This window comes from Lissotriton vulgaris, chromosome 7 (genome assembly GCF_964263255.1).
Source record: "Lissotriton vulgaris chromosome 7, aLisVul1.2, whole genome shotgun sequence".
Classification (NCBI taxonomy): Eukaryota; Metazoa; Chordata; class Amphibia; order Caudata; family Salamandridae; genus Lissotriton; species Lissotriton vulgaris.
In genome coordinates, this window is record NC_141695.1 from 274,659,400 (window position 1) to 274,684,080 (window position 24,681).

A 24,681-nucleotide genomic window follows, 5' to 3' on the forward strand; every position below is an offset into this window, starting at 1 on the left:
TGGCAATGCAGCTGCTTTCTTTCCTTGGTGCTTCTTTTGTCTGGCTTTCCTCAAACGTTTGCGTTCTCGTTTTGTTAAGGCGTTGATTTGTTTTATTTGCCCATTTGGGGGTGACCTGGGCTCTTTTCTCCCTTGCTTTACTGGGTCATTGGTGTCTGTAAGTTGGAATTGCATGTTTGTGGAAGTTGTTAACTGAGCATTTACTGTGGTTTCTATTGGGTTGCTTTCCGTAGGGTCCGCGAGTGAGCTCTCACTGAGCGTTGTGTCACTACTAGTTGTGCATGACCAGCGGTCAGGAGCCTTTTCTACAGCGGTGGTTTCAGTAAAAGTTTGCTGCGCTTTGGTTTTATTTTTTACTTCTGACAAAATGTCTGTGAGGATGGTCGGAAGAGCTTTAAGTTGATTCAGTGTGTCAGTGCACTGGCATTCATGGTACTTTGTCTGAGGATCTTTCTGGACTCAAATTCGTTCCACTGATCTGTTAATAGAGAGGGTTAAAAGCTCCTCTGCACGTCTCCAATATCCCTTTAGGAGTATTTGGGCGAGGGTTTCACTCAACGGGATGTTTTGTAAATAAAGTAAACAGCACCAATATGATGATCAGTGCTGCTCTGCCAGAGCGTGACTTATAAGTGTTCTTCGAGCCAATGGGAGCAGAGAATGAGTTAACACCTCCTCCTCTCTCCCTCACTGCTCCATCAGAGTTCTTGGAGGAGGGTTTCTCTAATGTTTAGATTGTATTGATTAAGTAAAGAGAAGCAGCATTTGGCTGGTGCTGCTGTGTGTGTTCTAAAAGCCCCATGCACCAATGGGAGTGAATTTAAGGTTTCTCCCATTCTAGGCTTCACCATTCCTGTCGAAACCCACTTGTTAATAGCATTTAGCATGGTACTTTTATAACAGAGAGATCATCACCTGACTAATGGATATTTTTGTCTGATAAAATGGATTTAAATTTTTCAGAAATGTCTTGTTTAACCTATTTTGAGGTTTGAAGGGGTTACTGCAGGATATCAGTACCCGGTCATCTTTTCTTTGAGTTAGATTGGGGTTTCAAGATGAATGACATTTTCGGTAAACAATTGGGTCCTGGATATTTCCTTTTCAAGGAGCCAGGAAATATGTGAATTGGGAGAGGCCACATATTGAATAGATCTCTATTAACTGTGATATAAGTAGATGGGGTTCCTTGTGATGATAAGTCCTCTTAATTAAACACTGGTAAAGCCTTGTGTCGCTGTATGGGTGACCTGCTCACTAAAGTATCCCAAGAGGAGGTAATTATTATGGAATGAGATGGATTTTCTGTGTCAGTCTGATCAATACTGTCATCAGTATGAAAGGGTAGAATGGTGGAGAACTCCACATAATAGGGTTCTCCTTTACTTTTCATATACCAGGTAAACCTCCTCTGTAAGAAAGTGGATTATTAGTTGGGTGCATGGTAGTCCACCACAAGTAGCAATATCACTATTCTTGTTAGGTCCAGTAAAGGTTTCATTAATTTAATCCTGAGCTCTGCCATGGTAGCTATGGGACAGAGCAAAAGGAATTAACTGAAGAAAAAATGTAAAGCATTTGCAAGTAGCAAAACGATTAAAATCTCAAAAACTCAATAAAAATCCAAAAACAATTTTATAAAAATAGCAAATCAATTAATGAACAATTAATGTAATGAACAAAATGCCTCCTGAGCGAAAACATCCACTAAGGGGTGCCAGAGATATTAATGTTTTAAGTTTTAGAAACATAAATAGTGCCAACAAACATTATGCACCAAATTTGATCTTCTGTTGTACATGACTGGGACCTTGACATGGTAGAAGGTCATCAGCAATTGTCCGCAGGACGAATTCAGAACCAAACATTGTTCTGATTGTAGGTTTTAGCTACGTATCGGCTTGAGTCTTGCGTTTTGACGTTCTTTAGTCAGTACAGCATGTGGTTACATTGCAACACACTTGAATAGCATGATTTGCACTATTACTGTTTATCACAACAATTGCATATTGAGGTTTTTTATTTTTGACTTCTCAGGTTGACCGTGGTTTTATTTTCTTCACCCCAGGACCTAGATTTGGCATTCAGTTATTGGTCTTGTTATGGATTGGATTTAATGTGGCTTGTTTGAATAGTACTCGTTTTTGGCCCACAGTACATTTCTTTCACAGAATCTTTTTTCCCCTGAAGAAGGGCAACTTCAACTCGAAATGCATTGGGATGGGATAGTTGTCACATGTGAATAGAAAAATTAGCTTGATTTATTATCTATGATCCCACACCAAATTGAGATTAATGAAGATCACCATTATTATGAATGGTTGGAATAAATTCAAAGATTGATAAATGAAGACTCTGAGTCAAGAGTAATTGATTATTGGATTGAATTATCCCCGTTTGGGGATGAACAAGCAGTGAAATAAGGGGACGCTCTCCGTGGTGAGAAATTGAAAAGTGGCATCCAAGAAAGTCCCCTCACCAGCCGGATGCATATGAAGCCTTCACCTGGTGAAGATTTCTATGATTGGATTCAGTTTATTTTTTGGATCTTGGATTTCTCCAGTGGGGTAAATCTGCAAGTTGTAGACAAACAGGGCTGCAAGAGGTCAGAAACCTTATCCACTGAAATAGTTTTGAGGAAAGGTTCAGAGTGGGAGCAACCTGAAGCTTTGGCCCGGTTGTAACACACCTTCGTCAGATAGACTTGGCAGTTGGACCAGGTCCTCTGGAGGTCTTTGGAGACAAAAATGTTCACGCAGCCAAAGGTCCCAGAAAATCAGGTACAGCACTTGGGGGTTAAGACTCACTCCAGGAGAAACCGCCAACAGGGTGCAGGACCCAGGTCCAGGACAGGTCCAACTCAAACTCAACATTTATTTCTTCAATGGAACATGTTTAATTTCCTCTGCAGGCCTATCTCTGTCTGGTCCATGATCACCAGATCATCTGCATATAGCAGACAAGATATGTGATTACCGCCTAGCTTTGGACTAGCCCCCCTAACCTCTCCTAAGTTCCGAGGAAGGTCCGCTATAAACAGAGAAAAAAGCAACGGGGCTAGTACACACCCCTGCCTCAGGCCATTTCCAATCAGGATCCTCCCAGACAATCCGCACTCCTCGTCCAGCATTACCTTGGCCCAGTTATTTGTATGTAAGGCCTGACTAAGGGCTAACAGGTCAATGTGTATCTTGTAGCCTACCAGGGTTGACCATAGCTGCTCCCTGCCTACAAGGTTGAATGCCACGCAGAAGTCTACAAAACAACAGAAAGGTTACCCCTTTGCTCTATCGACTTCGGCGCTACCGCCCAGAGAGCAGAAAAATGATCCACCGTTGAGTGCCCTTTTTTAAATCCCCCCAGTTCTGGAGGTACTATACAGTTATCTTCAGCCCAATCTTTTAGCCAACCTAAGATTATTTTAGAAAATACTTTTTCCCCAAAATCAAAGAGGTTTATCAGGCGATAATTTTTAGGGGAGTTTACATCACCTTTTTTATGTATTGGTCTAATGGTAGCCCCTTCCAGCTATCTGGTAAGGTTCTTGTTTTTAATATCCTTGAGAACGTCTTTGAGAACAGATACGCCCACCAATCTATATTTGTTTTTATAATGATGACGGGTATATTGTCTGGGCCAGCTGCTCGTGTCAAATTTTGGTTGGCTATTATGGTTTTGATATGGCCTTGAGAGAACTGCTCCATTAATTCATCCCTAACTCCTGGCCAGCTAGATGATAATATCTCCTCCCTCCTTGGCCATTTGCCGTAGATCTCCTCAAGAGAAGTTACTAACTTATCCTCTGGGACAGAACATTGCATGTTCCCTGCCGCTTTCCCCGTACTTTCCTGAATCATTTTCCAGAAGCCTTTGACATTTTTTTCTTCAATTGTCACTAGTAAGTTTTTCCAACGTTTTTCTTTAAAGGATCTTTTTTTCTCGCTAGTAGATGCCTTATATTTTATCCTTCATTTCTTAAGTGCTAATAATGCTGCCTCATTATAGCTATGCCTAAGGCTTCTTTCATGTTGACTAATAGCGGCCTTTGTTTTCCGGCAGTCTTCATTAAACCGTGGTTTATTACTTACATGTAGTGATACTTTACTTACTAAGCTATGCGTTCCCCGTTTAATTTTTATTCTGAGGCATTCTATCAGTTGTCTTAATATATTCTCATACCAGCATATCTCCTTCCCTTTTACTAGATTTTCTAGATCAACTACTATCTGGAGTTCCCTCAGTTTCTTTAGGTGTTCTTCACTAATCCGGGTTGTAAGTCGCTTGGGATATTCAACCTCTACATGTAACACTTTCTGTCTCGGCGGAACCTTATTTGCATACATTTCTATCAATAGTGGGAAATGGTCACTACCCTCTACCTGGAGTATTTCAAAATGTTGAATTAAGTGGAAACACCAAGCCTGAATAAAGGCATAGTCTATGGGGCAGATTTGCTGTCCTATTTTAAAGATGCGCTTTGCGGGCCGATCTGTTTCTTTCCTACCATTAACACAAACCAAGCCCATGGCCCCCAGCAGCCGTCCAAGCTCCACATCTTGATTGGAGAGCTCGTTGCTGATGAACATAGCAGACTCAATATTATACGCTTTTAACAAATCGCTATTCCAGGCATCAGTTTTTAGGGGATTTAGTCTTAGATTAAAGTCCATTAGAATTAAGATCACATCTCTTGGGTAGATTTCATACAAGTTCTCTATATCCTTTTTTAGACACTCCAGCTCTGCTTTATAATCATTTTTTTCCCCTTTCTGTATGTACACATTGATAATACATAAATCTCCACCCCCTATATTGTTATTTAGGATCAGCACTCTGCTACCCAGTGCCCAGTTACGTTTTAAATCAAGGGAAAAAATATCTCCCACTATCCTTGTGGAGACCAACGTCATCTGGCCACCTGATGCCCTACCTATTTGATTCTTCCTTGCAGGTTTTACGTGATGTGCAAATACTTCAGTAACGGAGTTTCGTCGCACAGCCATGTCTCCTGTAGGCACACAATATCGATCTTCCCAAGGTGCTTTTATAGCCATTAACATTCCAAGACAGGATACGCAGGCTATGCGACGACCCAGTTTCCTAATCGATGTTACTCAAGTTCCCCTCTTCCTCTTGGTCCGTATAAGCCAATTCTGTATACATGTTTCCGACCAAGACATCTTCCTCCCCCCACCCTATCTTTTTGGGAATATTTGTAATTTCCAGGGCTTCCTTGTTACCCCGTCCAGATGTAATAATTTTTATTTGCCGTTCTCCCAACCCTGCAGGTTTTCTGAGGAATTGGTGCCCTTGATTATCCATGATCACATCCTCTCTATTTACTAATCTAATTCCTTCCCTTAACATCTCAGCTTCTGCTTTTTCCATTGCAACTTTTATTAATTATTATTAATGGAGATCTTTTCACCCATACCAGCTAGAATTGATTCTTGTGATGCACTGAGCATGCTCCCTTTATTTCGAGCTTAGCGAGTAAAACGGCTCGTTTTTATCAAATTTTAAAACTGTTGTATTTTCACTCTGTAATGCATTCAGCATACTCCTAGGACTCCTACACGCATTTTCGCCACTCTTTCACGGCTCTAGCTGCCGTTAGAGCTTCAGACCGGGGTCAGGGATTTCTGCCCACGGCGGCCATCTTGAGTGTGGGCTAGAGTGGTGTGAGCGCTCTAGTGCCCCACATAAAAGGAGCCCAGGGACTGCGCTCGCAAGATCTTTTCACCCATACCAGCTAGAATTGATTCTCGTGATGCACTGAGCATGCTCCCTTTATTTCGAGCTTAGCGAATAAAATGGCTCGTTTTTATTGAATTTTAAAACTGTTGTATTTTCACTCTGTAACGCATTCAGCATACTCCTAGGACTCCTAAACGCATTTTCGCCACTCTTTCACAGCTCTAGCTGCTGTTAGAGCTTCAGACCGGGGTCAGGGATTTCTGCCCACGGCGGCCATCTTGAGTGTGGGCTAGAGTGGTGTGAGCGCTCTAGTGGCCCACATAGAAGGAAACGGTTGTCTCCCGCGCTAGCGGTCGCGTTTGCGGGAGTGCCGTCCCTGCGCCGGAGTCTCGCCTGAGTCAGCCCGTCTGCGCCCGTCAGCGTCCCGGAGGCGCTCGGGCGCGAGCCTGGTGGGTCTCATCGAACACTCAGTATGATGTATACTAGAGAGGAATTATTCTCCTATAATGTACACACTGCTCCTTGTCAGCGAGTTATCCCCTACTCTACAGGGGCTATTACCAAGTGTCTCACGTGCGGGTGAATGCCTGGCCGCATCAAAACCCTTTCGTGCAAGCTCCCCCCATCAGGCAGTAAATGTGCTTTGTTAAACACCAGGTCCCTTCCCAAACATGCTCTTGACATCCATAATCTTTTAATACACGAAGAAACGGATTGTCTCTTTCTCACGGAGACATGGCTCGGTGAGGGATCAGAACCTGATTTGACTATTGCCATCCCTCCTACGTATGCTATTTTCCGTTGAGACAGAAGTAAGGGAAGGGGAGGCGGAGTGGCGCTTATTATTAAGAGGCACATTCCGTGCACTATCTTGTCGGTGGATGATCTACCAGGCTGTGAGACCCTTGCCTTCTCCTTGGCCTTTTCCCCCCATCAATCCTGCTTGGGGCTCTTGCTTTATAGACCGCCTGGCCCTCTCGGCTCTTTTACCGAGGATCTGTTATCAATTATTTCTACACTCAGTCTTAGGGCAAAACACTGCCTAATCCTTGGGGATTTTAACATCCACATGGATAAGGGTGAGGATCCTGAAGTGCAAAAATTCCTGGATATGACATCTTCGGTGGGACTTCATATGTACCTTCAGTCACCTACACATGAGAAAGGGCACATTCTAGATCAAATTTTCTCGACCGTTCCGGTGGCCCTTTCCTCCCTAGCCCCAGTCCTCTGGTCGGACCATTTCCTAGCGGACTTCACGATAATACATCATCTAGCAGCCGCTCGCAATACGCAGCGGCAAACAGCACGTATGTCAAGAGCCTTTCACAAAGTCACCTCGGCCATGCTTATCCGGGCCTTAGAAACCTATCCTTGTGTTCTCACAGGTAGGTTGCAGGACGATGTAGTGTGTTTTCAGAACTGGCTCACTGCCCGTTTGGAAGCCTTGGCACCACCTCGCCAGGTTAGATCAGTACTGGCAAAAGCGTCGGCCCCGTGGTTTTCTGCTGCCTTGACTGGTAAGAGAAGGCACTGCAAGAGGCTGGAGAGAATTTGGAGGAGGCAGTATGATACATCTGCTAAGCAGTCTTATAGAGAAGCAGTGAAGGAATATCATAGGGAGATCACTGCAGAGAAAAAATCCTTTCTAGCCAAAAGGATTGAGGAAGCAGACAGCTCCTGTGATGAGATCTTTAAGATTGTTAAAGAATGTATCTCTCCCTCCTGCTGTACCCTTACGTCTGCCTTCTCGGAACCATGGATCACGGAGCTTGCAGCTTTTTCACTAATAAAATTTGCACCATCCAGTCGGCCTTGCGAGGAGCCCACAACATCTCGGACTCTGGCCCTGTGGCCGACGGCCCTCTTAATCCTTAGTTACATTCTTTGGGATCAGACTCAGGCCTCGCTCGACCTCTTGTCTAACTTGAAATCTGGCTCTCCACTTGACCCTTGCCCCGCCAAGTGTCCTGCGACCTTGGCGCCTGCTCTCAACCCGATCATCAACCCTATAATCAATTCATCTTTGAGCTCGGGCAAAGTCCCCCTATCTTGGAAGCAGGCCCTAGTCCTTCCCCTGATTAAAAAGCCCAACGCAGATGCCAAATTGCATTCCAACTATAGGCCAATCTCGTTGTTGCCTGCTCTGGCCAAAATGACGGAAAAACATGTACATACCACCTTAACCAACTTTCTAGAGGCTAACTCCTTATTACATCAGTCACAGTCCGGGTTTAGATCTAACCTGAGCACAGAAACCGCTTTACTCGAGGTAACCGAGGCTGTGAAGGAAGCTCTGGACAGGGGTGGAAAGGCCTTGCTCATCATGCTCGATCTGTCGGCGGCCTTCGACACCGTTCCCAACGACCTTCTCCTAACTAGACTCTGGGAGATTGGCCTGAGGGGAACGGTGTTCGCATGGTTTCAATCTTTCTTGGCCGACCGTAGACAAACGATCTGGGCCCCCCTTTCTCCGCCCCTATGCCGCAGCATGAGGTGGGGGTCCCGCAGGGCTCCGTACTCAGCCCCTCTCTTTTTAACATCTTCTTGACACCTCTGGCGGCACGGGTGGAGGAGCTAGGGGCTCAGATCGTATCCTATGCGGATGATACACAGCTCCTGTTCACTTGTGACAGGGGCTGTGACTTCGACGGAGCGGCCATCCGGAAGTGTGTGGAGTTTGTGTTTGATTGGTTCGGGAAAAGCAGCCTCAAATGCAACTCGGACAAAACCGAGATATTGTTTTTTGGTTGTCCTGCCGACCCAAGATGGAAGCACTGGTGGCCTTCGGCCATATTCCCCCCTGCTAGCGATTCTGTTACAGCTAAGAATCTGGGCATGCTGGTAGATAACACCCTTTCCTTCAAAGCCCAGGTTGCGGGCCTGACGGGGAAGTGCTTCGCCATCTTAAGGGTGTTGAAAAATGTTCTGCCATACCTATTTTTGGAGCACAAGAAGATTACTGTGCAGGCCCTGATAGGCTCACGCCTAGACTATGCCAACATCCTTTATCTGGGTCTTCCTGAATATCTGCTGACCTGCCTGCAGATAGTCCAAAATTCAGCAGCCAGGGCAATCTTTGGTCTAACTAGAAGAGCTAGGGCTAGCAACCTCCTGGTTACTCTGCATTGGCTGCCGATTCGTAAGCGCATCTCCTTTAAGACCTTAACCACAGCTGTTAAGGCACTCCACAATTGCGGCGCTGGCTATTTGGATAGAAGGGTCAATTTCTATCTTCCATCTAGACCCTTGAGGTCTGCAGCCCAGGCCAATGCCATTGTGCCGGCAGTGAAACGTGTTCGTTGTGGAGGTCGCTCTTTTAGTTACCTCGCCCCCCGTCTTTGGAACACGCTGCCCCTGAAGTTGCGAACATGCTCCAATCTGTCTGTCTTTAGAAAGGGACTTAAGACTTATCTCTTTGCCCTGTAAGTTGTTTTTGTGGATTTTTGATGCTGCTTTGGCTGCCTTGTTAGTTGCTGGTATTGGTGTGATGATCTATAGCGCCGGGACGCTCTTCGGAGCAGCTGAGCGCTCTACAAAACCCACAGTAACATAACATAACATAACAATGCTGAGTGGCGAAGGACCTTTGTTATTTCTTCACCTTTAGCGTTAACCAAAAACCCCACTTATTTTAACCCTTTCGATGCTGATGACGAGCTCAGCTCGTCATCACCCACGGGTGTCGTGTGCTGATGACGAGCTGAGCTCGTCATAGTGCCACTAAAATGGCATTTTCCAGCACACAGCGGGAAAACGCCTAGCAGCCAAGAGGTTAAGTCATCTGTACTGACATATTTTAAGCTAGGGCTATTAGCAAATGAGAAAAGTAGCTGCGAGCGATTTAGAGGTTTTAGTTTCTTACCCCATTTCCAACACATCTATTAGCCATTGTCCATTGCACACACTGGGTCAGCACCCTGTTCATGCACTTGACCTGGCCGTTTGTTAGGGGATGATATAGGGACGTCCTGATATGCTTCACATCTCTATCTCCCCGCTTACAAAATGAATCTCATTATCCGAAATCAAAAACCTGGGAAAACCTTTGCATATAACAAATTCATTTAAAAATTCAGTAACAGGCTTTAAACTAGGTTCTGTTATGAACTTCACGTCTGGCCACTTGGAATAGAGATGCAGTTGGATGGGTCAACCAAATCAATGAGGTTTTTCTCCTAGGATTTAGAGGAACACTCAGTTGTAATGGGGGTTTTCTGACAACTAAACATTTTTTCACTCTAATTTCTTCTTGTGGGACACATTTATCTCCTCTCAAAAGAAGGCCATTTTCTATAGAAGGTTCATCAAGCACCTTCCGAAAATGTTAAATGGGAACTCCAATGATATTTCCTGACACACAACATAATTTAAATACAAATGTTTCTGCGTATATTAGCAGTTAGGAAAGCTCAAATTAAGCATTTATTTTTATAAATTCTGAAAGATGACAGAAACAAAGACTTGAATGGAAGCAAACCAAATCTAGACACTTTACTTGGTGTTTCTCAATTGATAATTTAGCTGAAACTTGATTTCCACACCTTTTTTTGTGTACTATATTGTTTTATCAGTAAAACGTATGTGCAAATTTAATGGCCTTTTCAATGGAGTGCTATCGGTAAATGGCAGTACGCTACCACACCATACTTTAGAAATATATTTGTGACAGTATGCTGCAAAATGCATCACTTGAGCCCAGATGCATGAAGCTAAAAACCGCTCGCAAAGGGGCAGATTCTCAGAATCTGCCCCTTTGCGACAGGTATTTTTGCATTTGGGATGCATCATCCCAAATGCAAAAATCACAAATTAAGAATTTGCTAAATTGCGATTACTTGCATTTAAGGAATCTCAAATTCAGATTCCTTAAATGCGATGCATTAAAGTTGAAAAAATAGCGATTTTGATAATACGGCTCGCAAATTACCATGAAGTTCAACTTCATGGTAATTTGCAAAAACTTAGAAAAATGCACTAAAGTGCATTTTTCAAAGTTTCATGTTGCGCACACACATGCCCTAAGGGCATGTGTGTGCACAGCATATGTGCACAGATCAATTTCAGGGGTGCAACAGGGTGTCCTTTGGACACCCCTGCACCCTTGAAACCGCATTCTCATTTTGCGATTCGCTAATTGCGATTCGCAAATTGAGAATGTCTTCCTATTCATTCTAGGCCCATCGGAATGAATGGCAGGTATTCCTTAATTGCGACTCGCAATTTGCGAGTCGCAATTAAGGAATTTTAAGAAATCGCTATTTTAAAGTGATTTCTTCTTGGATAGCATTTTTCTATTCCTTATTAGCGATTCCTTATTTTTCGCTAATAAGGAATCGCAAAATGGATGCTTTATGCATCTGGGGTCTGGTATTTATTCTACAATGTCACTATTTGCTACTCGTCCTTTGCGTGAATCTTGGAGTTTTCGCAATCCTTATAACTGCAGTGATGATAGACTGCTGGCAGCAATCCCCCTCTGAAAAGTATTCCAACATCACTAGATGTCAGCCTTTGCATCACTGACAAATATACTGACTTCTATTTTTCAATCATATCTTCTTTAGGAAATAGCTTACTTCGCATCTTAAATAATTGTGTTTCTATATCTAAACAATCTAGCTAAATGATTGCCTTTCTTTTACATCCACAGAAGTATTCCGATATTCTGCCAACTGTAATCTCTTGGTGTGTGTATATACAAAGCAAGAAAAGAAAATGACAATAATGAAGCCCTACATCTGTCTGTTGCTACTGCCAATGTTATGTAAGTCCCTTGCAAAAGATTATTTTTGCTAAACATTACATATTTAAAGAACCAGATCAGTAATGCATATTTCTTTTTCAGTTTTGCCTTTGCTTTATGCTGATCAAATTCCGTATGAGAGTACAACTAGTTCTCCATCAACAGTTAACAGAACTACAATAAATGAGACATCAACATATGAAGGTAATATAGTGATACATTTGATTTGTTATACTTTTTTCTTTCACTCACAATTATGTCTTTAAATTTTGAGAGCTTAGTCCATCCCACTATTCATAAAAAGTCAGAAAGCTACACCCAGTCAATTCATCATCACTCAATCAGTATTTGTAAAGCCTTGCTGCTTTGGGTGTGATCATTTGAATAGCCAGGTCTTGAGTCACTTTCTGAATTCTAGAAGAAAGGATGAGGTTCGAAGGTAAAGGGGAAGGCTGTCCCTGGACTTAGCAGTGAAGTAGGAGGAGTATCCTTCACTGTGATTCGGCGGATGCGGGGATGTCGGCAAGAGAGAGAGGCAGAGCGCAGATGTTTAAATGGTTGATGGATGTTCATTCAGTGGCTGATGTATGCAGGACCTTGATTGTGAAGTGGTTTGTAGCTGTGGATCAGCATCTTAAATTGATGCTTCTTGAAGTGTGAGGTAATGTGTGTCAGTTTGGGGAGGTCGAGGGTGAGTCTGTCCACTGAGATCTGTGTGGTCCGCAATCTCTTCAGGAGCTGAGTGGTGATTCTATGTACACTCCTACAATTACATATTTCTGACTTTGCATAGCTGAAGATGTTTAAGTTTTTACATTTACTAAAAATGTTAACGTTACGCATTGAAACTTCCAACACTGTAGTGAATTGCATTTTGTCAAGAAACATTAGAAACATATCTTTTTACATACATTTTTCTGAGTTAAAAACATTTTTTCCACAGAGAATTCCCTTCCTCTATATACCTATCAATTCTGTAGGTATTCCCTTTCCCATACTTGTTGGATAATAATGTGCCTGATAGAAGGATCCTTTATGTGATGGTGAAGCCTATCATTTGCAAAATCATTGGTTTTGAGACTACAAAATGGCAAGTGGAAATTTGCTTAGGGTCATTCAACGTCAAAGAAAACTTTCCTACTCACAATTTTCACTTTGTGAGTCATTTAATTTCAGATGGAATAGTGTTCTTGATATAGTCCCACCTTGTAACTTGTATGAGTGTTTTGCAAACACATCCACAGTAACAAATGATTTATTGGATAACAATAATCAAAAACAGTGATATCATTAGCAAAGTGAAAACTGACACCAATGGACCAATTCTGCTTTATAAATGTGTTATGCTTGCTGAAGGGGACACAGGTGGGCCTATTAACTATAACAGATATTAATTCCTTTTGACATGAAAACTCTTGCTTGCACCTGAAATGGAATATCAGGTCAGGCCATATTTTTCCTTTTTTGCTAAAGAGATTAACATTCTGAGTTGTGCATAAGGGGATGTGTTCCTTGTTGGCAATAATCAATTTGCTTCTCTTAGCATCCTCCTATCGGTTTCAACCAACTTTCTGACCTTACGTTGGTCGCTAACCGAACAGGGATGAGCATTGACGTACTTTAGGGGTTCGGATGGTCGCACCTTCAGCTCCTGGCATGCTTCTGGGAACCTCTGGCACTGCTTCCGTGAAACCTGGACTCGTACCACAAAGGAAGTGACAGGAATCGAAAGAAAAGAGGACGTGAATGTCCCCTGGTTACCTTTGTTGCTGAACCAAAACTGACGCCTTTTAATTAATTAGAGTTTGTATCCCAGTTCAGAATGTTTTTATTTTGCAACTAGGTAACATTCTGAAGTATGTAAAACTCCAATGAATTAAAATGTTGCTTTCCTGCAGACTTATTTGAAAAGCCTCATTATTTGGTCCCAAAAGCAGCAGAGTTCCTTTGACTTTCTCTGCTGCTACTGAACTTTGCCTTTTCAGTGCCTCTTTCTCCGGGAGATGTGAGAAGAAAAACAAATCCTAAGGTCACCTGGCAGGTTGCACCTTCTTCACATGGACTTGCAGTCAGCAAGTTGGCTGACTGCCTTTTTTTCTGCTGCTTCACATTCAATATATAGTTAGTGTGTGATAAAAGCTTAAAATAATGGTTGTGCCTTTCATTTGAGTCTATGCGTAAGAAGAACCGAAGGCTGTGTCTGCGTGCGGAGTATTGCGCTTGGCTCCTGCCTGAGCCTGGGCATTTTGAACTGTGTGTTGGTACATGGGTCTGTGCATAGACACATGTAGATGTGTCCATGCTGCTGTGTTCACGGGGATGACTGCTACAGACCTGGTGTATCAAGGCATCAGTCCTGGCCTATAATGGTAGCACTCATAGCCAGGGCCACGGGAATGAAGCAATTTTGCGCCCATTGCATTTTCTGCATATTTATTTCTTTGCTGCATTTGCCACCTAATTGATCACTTACTTCATAATCTGTGGATTTTTAATCAAATGTTTCTAGTTCAAACAGATACAAAGGTTAATTAAAACACTGCAACACATGTTGCTACGCACTGGAGGCCCTTTAGCAAAGATTGACTGGTCATGTTGCTTATGGCTGTATTTGGGTGGCAGACTGGTACTACTGAGGCAAAACTTTTGCCCAGATAGTGTTAACTTGTGTATGAATGACAAAATAATGAGGTAATACTGTCATAAAATACGCTGCACGTTGATGCATAATATGCATTTTTTTGCTGCATAATTTAGTAAACGCCGTCACATAAATTGATTCTCTCCTGGTGCACGGTCCCAGTGGCCCTGCTCAGAGGATATAATAGCACTGCCTCAATTGTTATTTAATCTATAGTTGTTTTTTGAGTTCAGAAATCTTAATGATATTATGTAAATGGTCAAGTGACAATAAAATATCGAACATCATCAGGGTCAAATGGTTATGTGATGTCACTTCCTGTGATGTCATTACTGGCTAAACGTTTACATGATGCCATTTCCGTTATCCCCGGCATTTGGCGTCCTTGGGAATGAGCAAAATATTAGGCACATGCATGTAAGTAATCCTTCTTGAAGGTTTTGGGCTGCAAAAAAGATCACAGCAAGATGTTTCTTAGACTTGAAATTTAAAAAAAATTGCCACCCTTCTGCTGGTGCTTAGTGCTATCTGGAGCAGCACATCCCCTATATGACTCTACTGAGAGAACTGGAAAAGCTGGGATATAATGAGGGCCCTTTCCTGAAAAAAACTAAAAACACATCAGCTTCATTTCCTTCTTCATCTTCTTTTTTTTTTAAGTTTTAGGGCCAGATGTACAACGCGATTTTGCCTGCGCAAACGGGTTTGCGAACCCGTTTGCGAATGCAAAATCTCTGTTGGCCATGCACAATTCCTAAATAGCAACTCGCTATTTAGGAATTGTGAATCTCAATAAGAAGGGGCATTCCCTTCCTAATTGCATCCACAATGTTATGTGTGAATGTTTTGTGACCGCAATTGCGGTTGCAAAACACTCGCAAATTACCACCCTCTTTAGGAGGGTGGTAATGTAGTCACAATGTGGAAGGGGCCTTCCACTTTGTGACTGTCTCTAAAAATCTTTTTGAAGGGCAGGCAGTGGTCCCTGGGACTACGGACAGCCCTTAAAAAATGAAACGAAAAAGTTTCATTTTTTTTTTTAAATGCATCCCTTTTTCCTTTAAGGAAAATGGGCTGCTTTTTTTTAAAAAAAGCTGCTTTTTAAAAAGCAGTCCCGGACATGGTGGTCTGTTGAGCCTAACACACCACCATCTCTGGGAGGGCTGGCATTCCCAATGGGCTAGCAAATTGCGAGAGGCTCGTTAATATTAATAAGCCTGACAATTTGAGACCCCATTGGGAATTGCAAATCAGCGTAATAACACTGTTGTACATTTCATTTAGAGTCTCGCAATTTGCGACTTGCGATGAGTCACAAATTGCGAGGCGCTAAATGAAAGGATCGAACATCTGGACCAAAGTTTATTAGGAACAATAAAACAACACACAATAGTTAGCGTAAGCAAAAGTAATCAAATAGAACAGGAGTGAAAAGCATAAATTGCAATGCCTAGCAAATATATTCCTACTGAAATGTATATACAAATATGAAAATATGTACATGCCATGCTATAAAAAACCATGGAAATGTATGAGGTGCATAGGGGGTGGGAGATGGAAATAGAAATATAACTATGCAGTAAAGATGAAAAATGATTAACTATAGACAATATGAAAAAATGTAAAAGAGAATATTGCATACACATATTTGTAACACTGCATAATGATTTAATTATATAAATATAGAAGGCAGGTGAATAACTTCAAGGGGGCTTCCACAGCTCTGCAGACACAATAATGTTTTTATTGACAACTGAGTTAGAAGGATAAGTAAGCAGTGATGCGAAGCCATTATAGCTCTCTCTTATGATTTAGGAGAAACACAGTGTCTAATCTATGATAAGAGCAAATAGCATTCCACTAAGATCTAAAGTGAAAGTTGGGTGCGTGTTTCCAAATGTACATAATTAAATGAAAAGGAACAGCTAATAATACACCTAGCAGTACTGACTTGGAGCTAAGTGAGGCCATTGAGGTGCTAAACTGCCCAAAAAAACATTTGTTAAGGAAAATGTAATAGCAGCCTTGAAACATTTATACATTTTTTGCCAAACCAGTTTCCTAAACTGTATATTGGGAGGGCAATTTTGAACAGAATATGTTTCAAATCAGCATTTGAATGAGAACAGTACCAACAATAGGGATTTAAGGAGTCATTCAGCAGATTGTTTTTCAGGTAGTAAGGATAATGATATTTTTTTAATCCGGAAATGTAAGGCCACCGTCAAGTTTATCACTTTTTAAGGTTGATAAAGCTATACAAGGGGTTTTGCCTTTCCAAAGAAATTTCATAAAAGGGAATTTATTCTTGTATAATATTAAACAAGAAATGTGAACTGGAATCATAGAAATAATACATAATATCAATCAGGGTTTGTAAAGCGTGGCTTTTTCACCCGTGATGGTCTCAAGGCGCTGGTGAGGTGGGGAGGCTGCTGGTCAGTCTAAGTCAGAGGTCTTCAATCTGTGGGGCGCGACCCCCAGGGGGGCCGTGGAGCCCTGATAAGGGGGTTGCGCATTCCCGGGCCTCACTTCTTGAACTCTTGTAAAAAAATAAAACGACCCGGACAGTTTCTGAAATGAAAGTACTTAAAGCTGTAATGCCATTCAAGAAGTGTTCACTTGTGCTGTGAAACTGGAGCTGATCAGACAGCCTAACAAGGTTTCCTTCCAGTACCCTTGCCTGAAAGGGATGGAAATATACGCTGAGTTAATCTGAAAATGCAAAGGACAATTTACTGTTTTAAATATGGCTGAGATACCCGCCACCCCCTCTCAACACAATCCCCAAAGGAGGGAAACCGGAAACAGTTCTTGAAGTTTTTGGAAGTGGGAGGGAGTGACCCTCCCGGCCGTATTTATTAAAACAAAATTTAAAACATTAAACAGTTTCATATTAATGTACAATTTCATTACCACATTGCGATGTTTGGCTAACCTTAACAGATTCTCTAATACAGAGGTTCTCCTAGCCGAACTAACATCCTACAAAACATTTTCTTGAAATATTGAAATTGTACATCCTAACGTTTAAGGGCCAACGGCAAGGTCGTAACCGGTGTCAAGATCCCTAACCAGACATACCCCCCCCACTTGGGAGGGGCGACAGCACTGAGGCGTACTCAAGTGCAACTACTACCAATTTCCCTTGACTTGACGGGGGCACCTATAAACTCGACGCCAGTTAAAGGTCGTTCGAAGACTCGTGTGAGGTATCTAGAAGGTATCGTAGACCTCCCCCCAACCCCACACAACTTACCGCATCTGCCGTCGCAGATGTCACTGGCCCCGGGAAATTCCCCAGGAGGGGGCTGTAACCCCTCCTACACAGGAAGGGGCCTTGACCGCCTTTCCTTTTCTTTCGGCGACCCATCCTTAGAAGGGACCGCCTCCCCGTTGAGGGGCCAAAGGCCACCTCTCCCGAGCGCTCCCATCCGTGTTGGGTGACGCCCACTCATAGGGATCTTCCAATTAGTGCTCACCGATCATGACCTTACCGCCCGACCAAAATAAATACGACAAATGCTAACTAAACTAAAAAAAAACATTGGCCACTATGACCGAAAAGCACATTTATAAATTGACGTTAAATCCGAATTTCTTTCATCACCAAACTTACAAAATTAGACCAATCTTTATTACACATTCAACATCAACACGATACTAACACAACCTGTAAACGAAATAGAATTATCGATCAATTTTATTAAAGCAACTGGCTGTCTTCAGGGGCTGGTGGGTGGGTCAAAATTGGCTCTTCGTTCCGTCTCGAGCTCACGTGCAGCGAGGAGGTGCAGCTTCAGAGCACAGGAACAAGAGGATGTCTTCTGGTCTTGCGTCCCTTTTTATCCATCTTCAGGGCGGGCGTAAACCCGCCCCTGCCTGCCCCGAGGGCGTGGCCGGCCGCGTCAGTGTCTAGGCCAGCCCACTCTAGGGCGGGAAAAAGCGCGCCCCGGCTACGCCGCTTCGGGCATACCAGCCGAGACGCGCCTCCCGCCCAAAATGGCTTCCCGGGGGGATCGAGGCACTCTGCCATACGTTCGGGGGGACCGAGTGGTCGCCCCTTTCCATATGGCTGAGATACCCGCCACCCCCTCTCAACACAATCCCCAAAGGAGGGAAACCGGAAACAGTTCTTGAAGTTTTTGGAAGTGGGAGGGAGTGACCCTCCCGGACGTATTTATTAAAACAAAATTTAAAACATTAAACAGTTTCATATTAATGTACAATTTCATTACCACATTGCGATGTTTGGCTAACCTTAACAGATTCTCTAATACAGAGGTTCTCCTAGCCGAACTAACATCCTACAAAACATTTTCTTGAAATATTGAAATTGTACATCCTAACGTTTAAGGGCCAACGGCAAGGTCGTAACCGGTGTCAAGATCCCTAACCAGACATACCCCCCCACTTGGGAGGGGCGACAGCACTGAGGCGTACTCAAGTGCAACTACTACCAATTTCCCTTGACTTGACGGGGGCACCTATAAACTCGACGCCAGTTAAAGGTCGTTCGAAGACTCGTGTGAGGTATCTAGAAGGTATCGTAGACCTCCCCCCAACCCCACACAACTTACCGCATCTGCCGTCGCAGATGTCACTGGCCCCGGGAAATTCCCCAGGAGGGGGCTGTAACCCCTCCTACACAGGAAGGGGCCTTGACCGCCTTTCCTTTTCTTTCGGCGACCCATCCTTAGAAGGGACCGCCTCCCCGTTGAGGGGCCAAAGGCCACCTCTCCCGAGCGCTCCCATCCGTGTTGGGTGACGCCCACTCATAGGGATCTTCCAATTAGTGCTCACCGATCATGACCTTACCGCCACAGGCCGGATAGTTGACCGGCTATCCGGACCCCCCACAAAACTCCTACCTAAAGGTCATGTTTCAACGTTTTTAACCATGCTAAGAAGTCTCCTATGAGTAACTCATTCCCCACCCGAGACAAATGCACACCATCCCCCAAATACATACTGTCATCATTAATACAGCCATGAGAAATAGAATGCAATGTCCTGGAACGGAACAACCTACTCACTTTGTTGTTAAGCTTTCTAACAGAATGATTCAAAGCAGGAATAGAAATAGCCCCCCGCCACACCTTTCGTGGAATCAAATGGGACCACGCAATTGTGCCCCCCCCGGAACTCTCCTCGCCAACCAACTTACAGTGGAAAGCATTGCCTCCAGGAGAAGTCGTCTACCGGTGGTGACCAAATCATTGCCCCCTACATGTACTATAACTATAGACGGCGGTGACCTCGTCCGCCCTAACAAACCCTCGAAAAATGTTTGAAACTGGTCAATACAGAGACCGCCTCTTCCGTAGAAGGACACCCTGTACCCGTATTCCCCAGCTACGTGAATCATGTCACCTGCTTTGAATACGTCTGCGGCGCGCCTCACATATGAGTGGCCCACGACCCACACCTCCTTTTTCACAGCCGGTGATGTCTGACCGCTGGCCCGGTGTTGGGTCGACTGCATAGTCCGCCCCGCCTCGTAGGCTTGCGCAACTGAAAACCAAAGAAAAACAAGAAGCGTGAGTACATCATTACAGCTTCACAACATGTGCAACCGCACATATCTCTTATAACAATTAGAGGACCAACGCCCCACTCGTTTCACTTGTTCTACATTAAGACCCCTGGCTGTAGCTTCTGTAGCAGCCCCTATACGAAAGGAATGGGTCCCAAATTCGCCCGGGTTCAAGCCCGCAGCGGCAATTGACATCGCAAGCACCCGCTGAAACTGAAATTTCGTCAGTGGGGTGGCGTCCGCGTGTCTCAACAACGTCCCCCCCCATGATGCCACCCTTCGTGCTAGGTAGTCTTCTAAACACTTTACCGGACACATGGAGGACCCGGGAATCCTGCGTATGATTATGCAGTCACCCATCCCATCTTGATCGGTCTTGGACCTGACAAAGGAGACAGTCATCGTCTCTCCTCTGATCTGAACGTGTTCCTGGCACAAACCCCCCGCCACATCCAGTTTGTTCCTTGCTACCAGTTCGCTCACCCTCATCGCCCCGTGAAATGCAAGCGTAAAAGCGGCTCGGAACAATGCTGTCTCAAACTGAGATGAGCATGTGGCAGGGAGTGTGGCCAACAACTGGGCCAACCTATCCAAACCTATCGGGCGCCTCTCGTCTACTCTGCGACCCTCCAGGCGTTGCCACCCTCGCAGCGCTTTCTGTACCACGAAAGACGCTGTCGGGTCCTGGTTATTATGAGCCCTGGCAACAAAGGAAATGGCAGCACGATGCCTCTGGGCCGCAGCCACCGACTTCCCAGCCCTACGCAAGGACATCAGAAAATGCACCACCCATTCCTCGTGGCCCCAAAGCCCCTCTCTATCAGTCCCCAAAAAGGCTAAATAGGCCCGAAACGCCCCTTCGTATGCCTTCCTCGTCCTTGGTGCTAGACTCTCTCCCACGAGGTGACGAAGTTCGGGGCACCGAGAGACCAGAGAGCTTCGGGAAAGGGTGCCGGCTCTGGGTCCGCTGAGGGGAGGAAACCCGAGAAAGCCTGCATTTGAAAACGAGACAGTGCGTCAGCCGCCTGATTCATCACCCCTGGGACATGCTTTGCTCTGAATAGCACGTTCAATTGCATACACAGTAAAACAATTTCCTTGAGCAGTCTTAAAATCAGTTTACAACGTGCTGCCTGACTATTGATACACTCGACCACGGTCATATTGTCAGACCAAAATATGACAGAGTGATCTTTGAACCCTTCGGGCCATGTTCTCAAGGCCACCAAGATGGGAAACAGTTCCAGGAAAGCAATATTACTCGTCAGACCATTCTCATGCCACCATGTCGGCCATTTTTGTGCCGACCATTTTGTGCCGCAGATGGCGCCAAAACCTATGCTTCCTGCTGAATCTGTCCATAGCCCCAGCTCTTCAGAGGACACGGCTGGTTTATTCCAGACGATTCGACCATTAAAGTCCGCCAGAAATGCTAACCAAATACGCATGTCCTGGCGGACCTCAGCCGATAGTCTCGTGCGATGATGGCCCTCTTTTAGGCCGACCATCGCTTGGGCAATTGAACGGGAAAAGGGGCGGGCCATTGGTATCACCCTCAGGGCAAAATTCAACTGTCCCACCAACTGCTGTAATTGTTGCAGCGTAACTTTAGATGCATTTATACACACTTGCAGTGCAGCCCTGAACTTCAACACTTTGTCAGCTGGCAAACGGAAACAACCCTCACTGGAGTCCAACTCGATCCCCAGAAACTCGAGGCAAGTCGTAGGACCCACTGTTTTACCCGGCGCCAATGGCACACCAAACTGGTTCATTAACACACAAAATTCGGCCAAGGCCCGGCCACATTCAAGATCCCCGGCTGCCCCAAGAAACAGAAAATCATCAAGGTAGTGCATTACATATTGGAAACCCGTTTTCTTTGTGAAGACCCATTGTAGAAAACTACTGAATTTCTCGAAATAGGCACAGGATATAGAGCACCCCATCGGCATACACCTATCCATGTAATAACAACCCTGAAACATGAATCCCAGGAGACGCTGGTCGTCTGGGTGTACCGGGAGCAATCGGAACGCTGACTCGATATCTGACTTCGCCATCAGCGCCCCGGGCCCCAGGCGATTCAAAATGGCTACGGCCTCATCGAAGGATGCGTACCGCACCGAACACACTTCTGGATCGATTGCATCGTTTACAGAAAGACCTCGTGGAGCTGACAAATTATGAATCAGTCGGAACTCACCTGGGTCTTTCTTGGGGACTACCCCTAAAGGAGAACAAACAAAATTCTGCACCGGGGGTACACTAAACGGGCCGGCGACCCGACCTCGAGCAACCTCTTTCCGGATCTTATCCTATACTACGGGCGTATGCTGCAGGACGGAAAGTTGATTTTTGCACTTCTCCACACCCTGAAAGTCCCCTACCGGGATGCGGAAACCATACGAAAAACCGTTCCGCAGCACCCCAGCAGAAGTACGATCCGGGTATTCACTGAGCCAGGGAATCATCGCCAGGGTATCAATCGGGGTTGGTAAAGGCGCCCCTCGGACTACGTTAGACCTGTTTGGCGCCTCCTCTCCCCCCATTATCACCCGTTCTGGCTCTGCACGTGGACTCAGGATGGGACGACCCGCAACCACTACATTCATGTTTGAATTTACACGATCCCTGGGGTCTAGTACATTTACCTCTGTTGAAATTAAAGCAGAAACCCCTTTTTCCTGTATTGCCGGCAGGTCTCGAGTAATCGTCGGTACCCGTACCTGATCGAAAGGGCGTCCCCGCATATTGCCGGGAGGATTCGCCAACATTACTTCCTACCAACGGCATTTTTAACATTCCTGTCTCCTTCATTTTATCCCAAGTCAAAGAATCATAACAATCCCAGGTTAAACTTTTATTATGCTCCTTTGCCTTTCTGAAAAGATTATCGTAACAGAACCAATGGTTACCCTGGTGCGATGTCGAGTACCCCATGATTCGCGATTGATAGATTGGAAACTCGGAAAGCAACTCAGGCCTACGTTCCCCCAAGATTGACGTAAAAATTCCCCAAGCATTGCCCCAATTGCCAATATTCTCATTCACTTTAAAGGCGGCCATTTTTGCGCGCCAAACACTCGGATGCATGAGATCCTTCTGACTCTTAACATGCTCTACCTCATAATGATCAACAAGCAATGAGAAAATGTTCACATACTCCCCCGCCCAAATCTTTTCCTTAATTGCCAAAGGAACATGTTGACCCAACTTTTCTCTACGAGAGGGTGTTGACTCATCCCTCGCAATCGGCAATGGCCGCTTACCTGCACCGGACGCTGCCTCTGTGGTCGCAATCGTCCCTGGTGTCTTGTCCACTACTGCAGCCGGCACGGACACCTTGGCTGCCTCCCGTTTCTCACGCAAGTGCTTTATCAGCGCCTGCGCGTCGACAGCCGTGGCGCCCTCGTTACCTTTACCCAACCACGCTGCCAATTGTGCTGCCAGCTCGGGCGGCATATCGTCCTCGGACACGGGGGTGACCACAACGGGAATCGGATTCCCCTCCTCCGGCACGGGAGTTGGTGCCTCGAGCGGGGCACTGGGACCCGGGATGTCTTCTCCCGCTGCTCCCCTCCTGGGCCTCTTGTTTTTCCCTCCCGGGGCTGCTCCCGCCAAAGGACGTTTTGGTCCCCCTTCCTCATTCTTATCCACCCGCTTCTTTAGTTCGGACATCTCCTTCATGAGAACACGCAGCATCTGTTCAGTAGTCATGCGTTTTCCCACCTTCTTCGGCATTCTCCAACAGAGTAACTGTAAAACAAACAAGAACGATTAAAACGCTCAAAATTGGCTCTTCGTTCCGTCTCGAGCTCACGTGCAGCGAGGAGGTGCAGCTTCAGAGCACAGGAACAAGAGGATGTCTTCTGGTCTTGCGTCCCTTTTTATCCATCTTCAGGGCGGGCGTAAACCCGCCCCTGCCTGCCCCGAGGGCGTGGCCGGCCGCGTCAGTGTCTAGGCCAGCCCACTCTAGGGCGGGAAAAAGCGCGCCCCGGCTACGCCGCTTCGGGCATACCAGCCGAGACGCGCCTCCCGCCCAAAATGGCTTCCCGGGGGGATCGAGGCACTCTGCCATACGTTCGGGGGGACCGAGTGGTCGCCCCTTTCCAGAATCATTGGGAGCCAGTACTGGCTTTCAGTGATTGAATCACTGGAAGCTTTGTGACGAGCTGTGAAATGCATGCTTCTAATTATAAATATATTTACTTAGTGCTTGCTATCCCAGAGAAGGTGTTGAAGGCCAGTAAGGAGCGATAAAAACAAGCATTTGCAATGCAATAGGTCTCGCATTTTAACACTTTGACCTATTGGTATTGTAAATGACAATGCCATTTATTTATGTGTTTACAAAACACCTGAAATAATAAAAAGGCATTGTCATTTACAACACCAATAGGTCAAAGTGTCTAAAATGCGAGACCTATTGATTTACAATTGCTTGTTCTGCCAGAGAAGGAGTTCACACTATATAAAACTACAAAACAGGTACCGATTCTGGAATGTGGGCCACTTTTTTGGGGAGTGCCCTGGACTAAATATAATCCTAATCCCACACTGATGGCCCATGGTGGTCACAACAAATGTAGAAAATAAGTGTGAAAATAAACCAGCAAAAGTGAGCTAAAGAGACACGGAAAGAAGGGTGGCGGTAAAAAAAAAACAGGTGGAATCAAGACTAGGATCCCTGGTGATCAGTAAGCACAGCATTCAGAATAGCACTAGCTGTAGACTCCAAAGAAAAAATGTGGGCCGCTACTCTTATGTTTATTACAAATTAAGAGCTTGGCCAGTGTCTTAAACACAACAAATATGAGACAACGGTCTGTGACTCTAATTTGGCTATTAATTCCTGAGAGCCAAACTTGTTTAGCATCAGTGCTTAATTTGAGCCAGTGGTTACCGGTGGGCAACATAGGCACTTATTTTTGGATACCAGCACTTATTTTTCTGTACCAGATATTTACATGTAAGAGAGGGAAAACACATAGGGGTTCATTACGATGTCCGCCCGCCATTGTTGCGGTACTAGGACCACCTGCCAGACATGCGGCGGTC

General features: G+C 44.9%; 1 protein-coding gene across 1 annotated transcript in view; it reads left to right on the plus strand.

The window, feature by feature from the left end:
* LOC147701381 (uncharacterized) overlaps positions 1–24,681 on the plus strand; it is a 104,923-nt gene that overhangs the window by 57,380 nt on the left and 22,862 nt on the right. The window contains exons 3-4 of the mRNA XM_086929342.1: positions 11,351–11,464; positions 11,546–11,647. Coding sequence (XP_086785468.1) covers positions 11,351–11,464; positions 11,546–11,647 — 216 coding nt within the window. The remainder of the gene's footprint in view (positions 1–11,350; positions 11,465–11,545; positions 11,648–24,681) is intronic.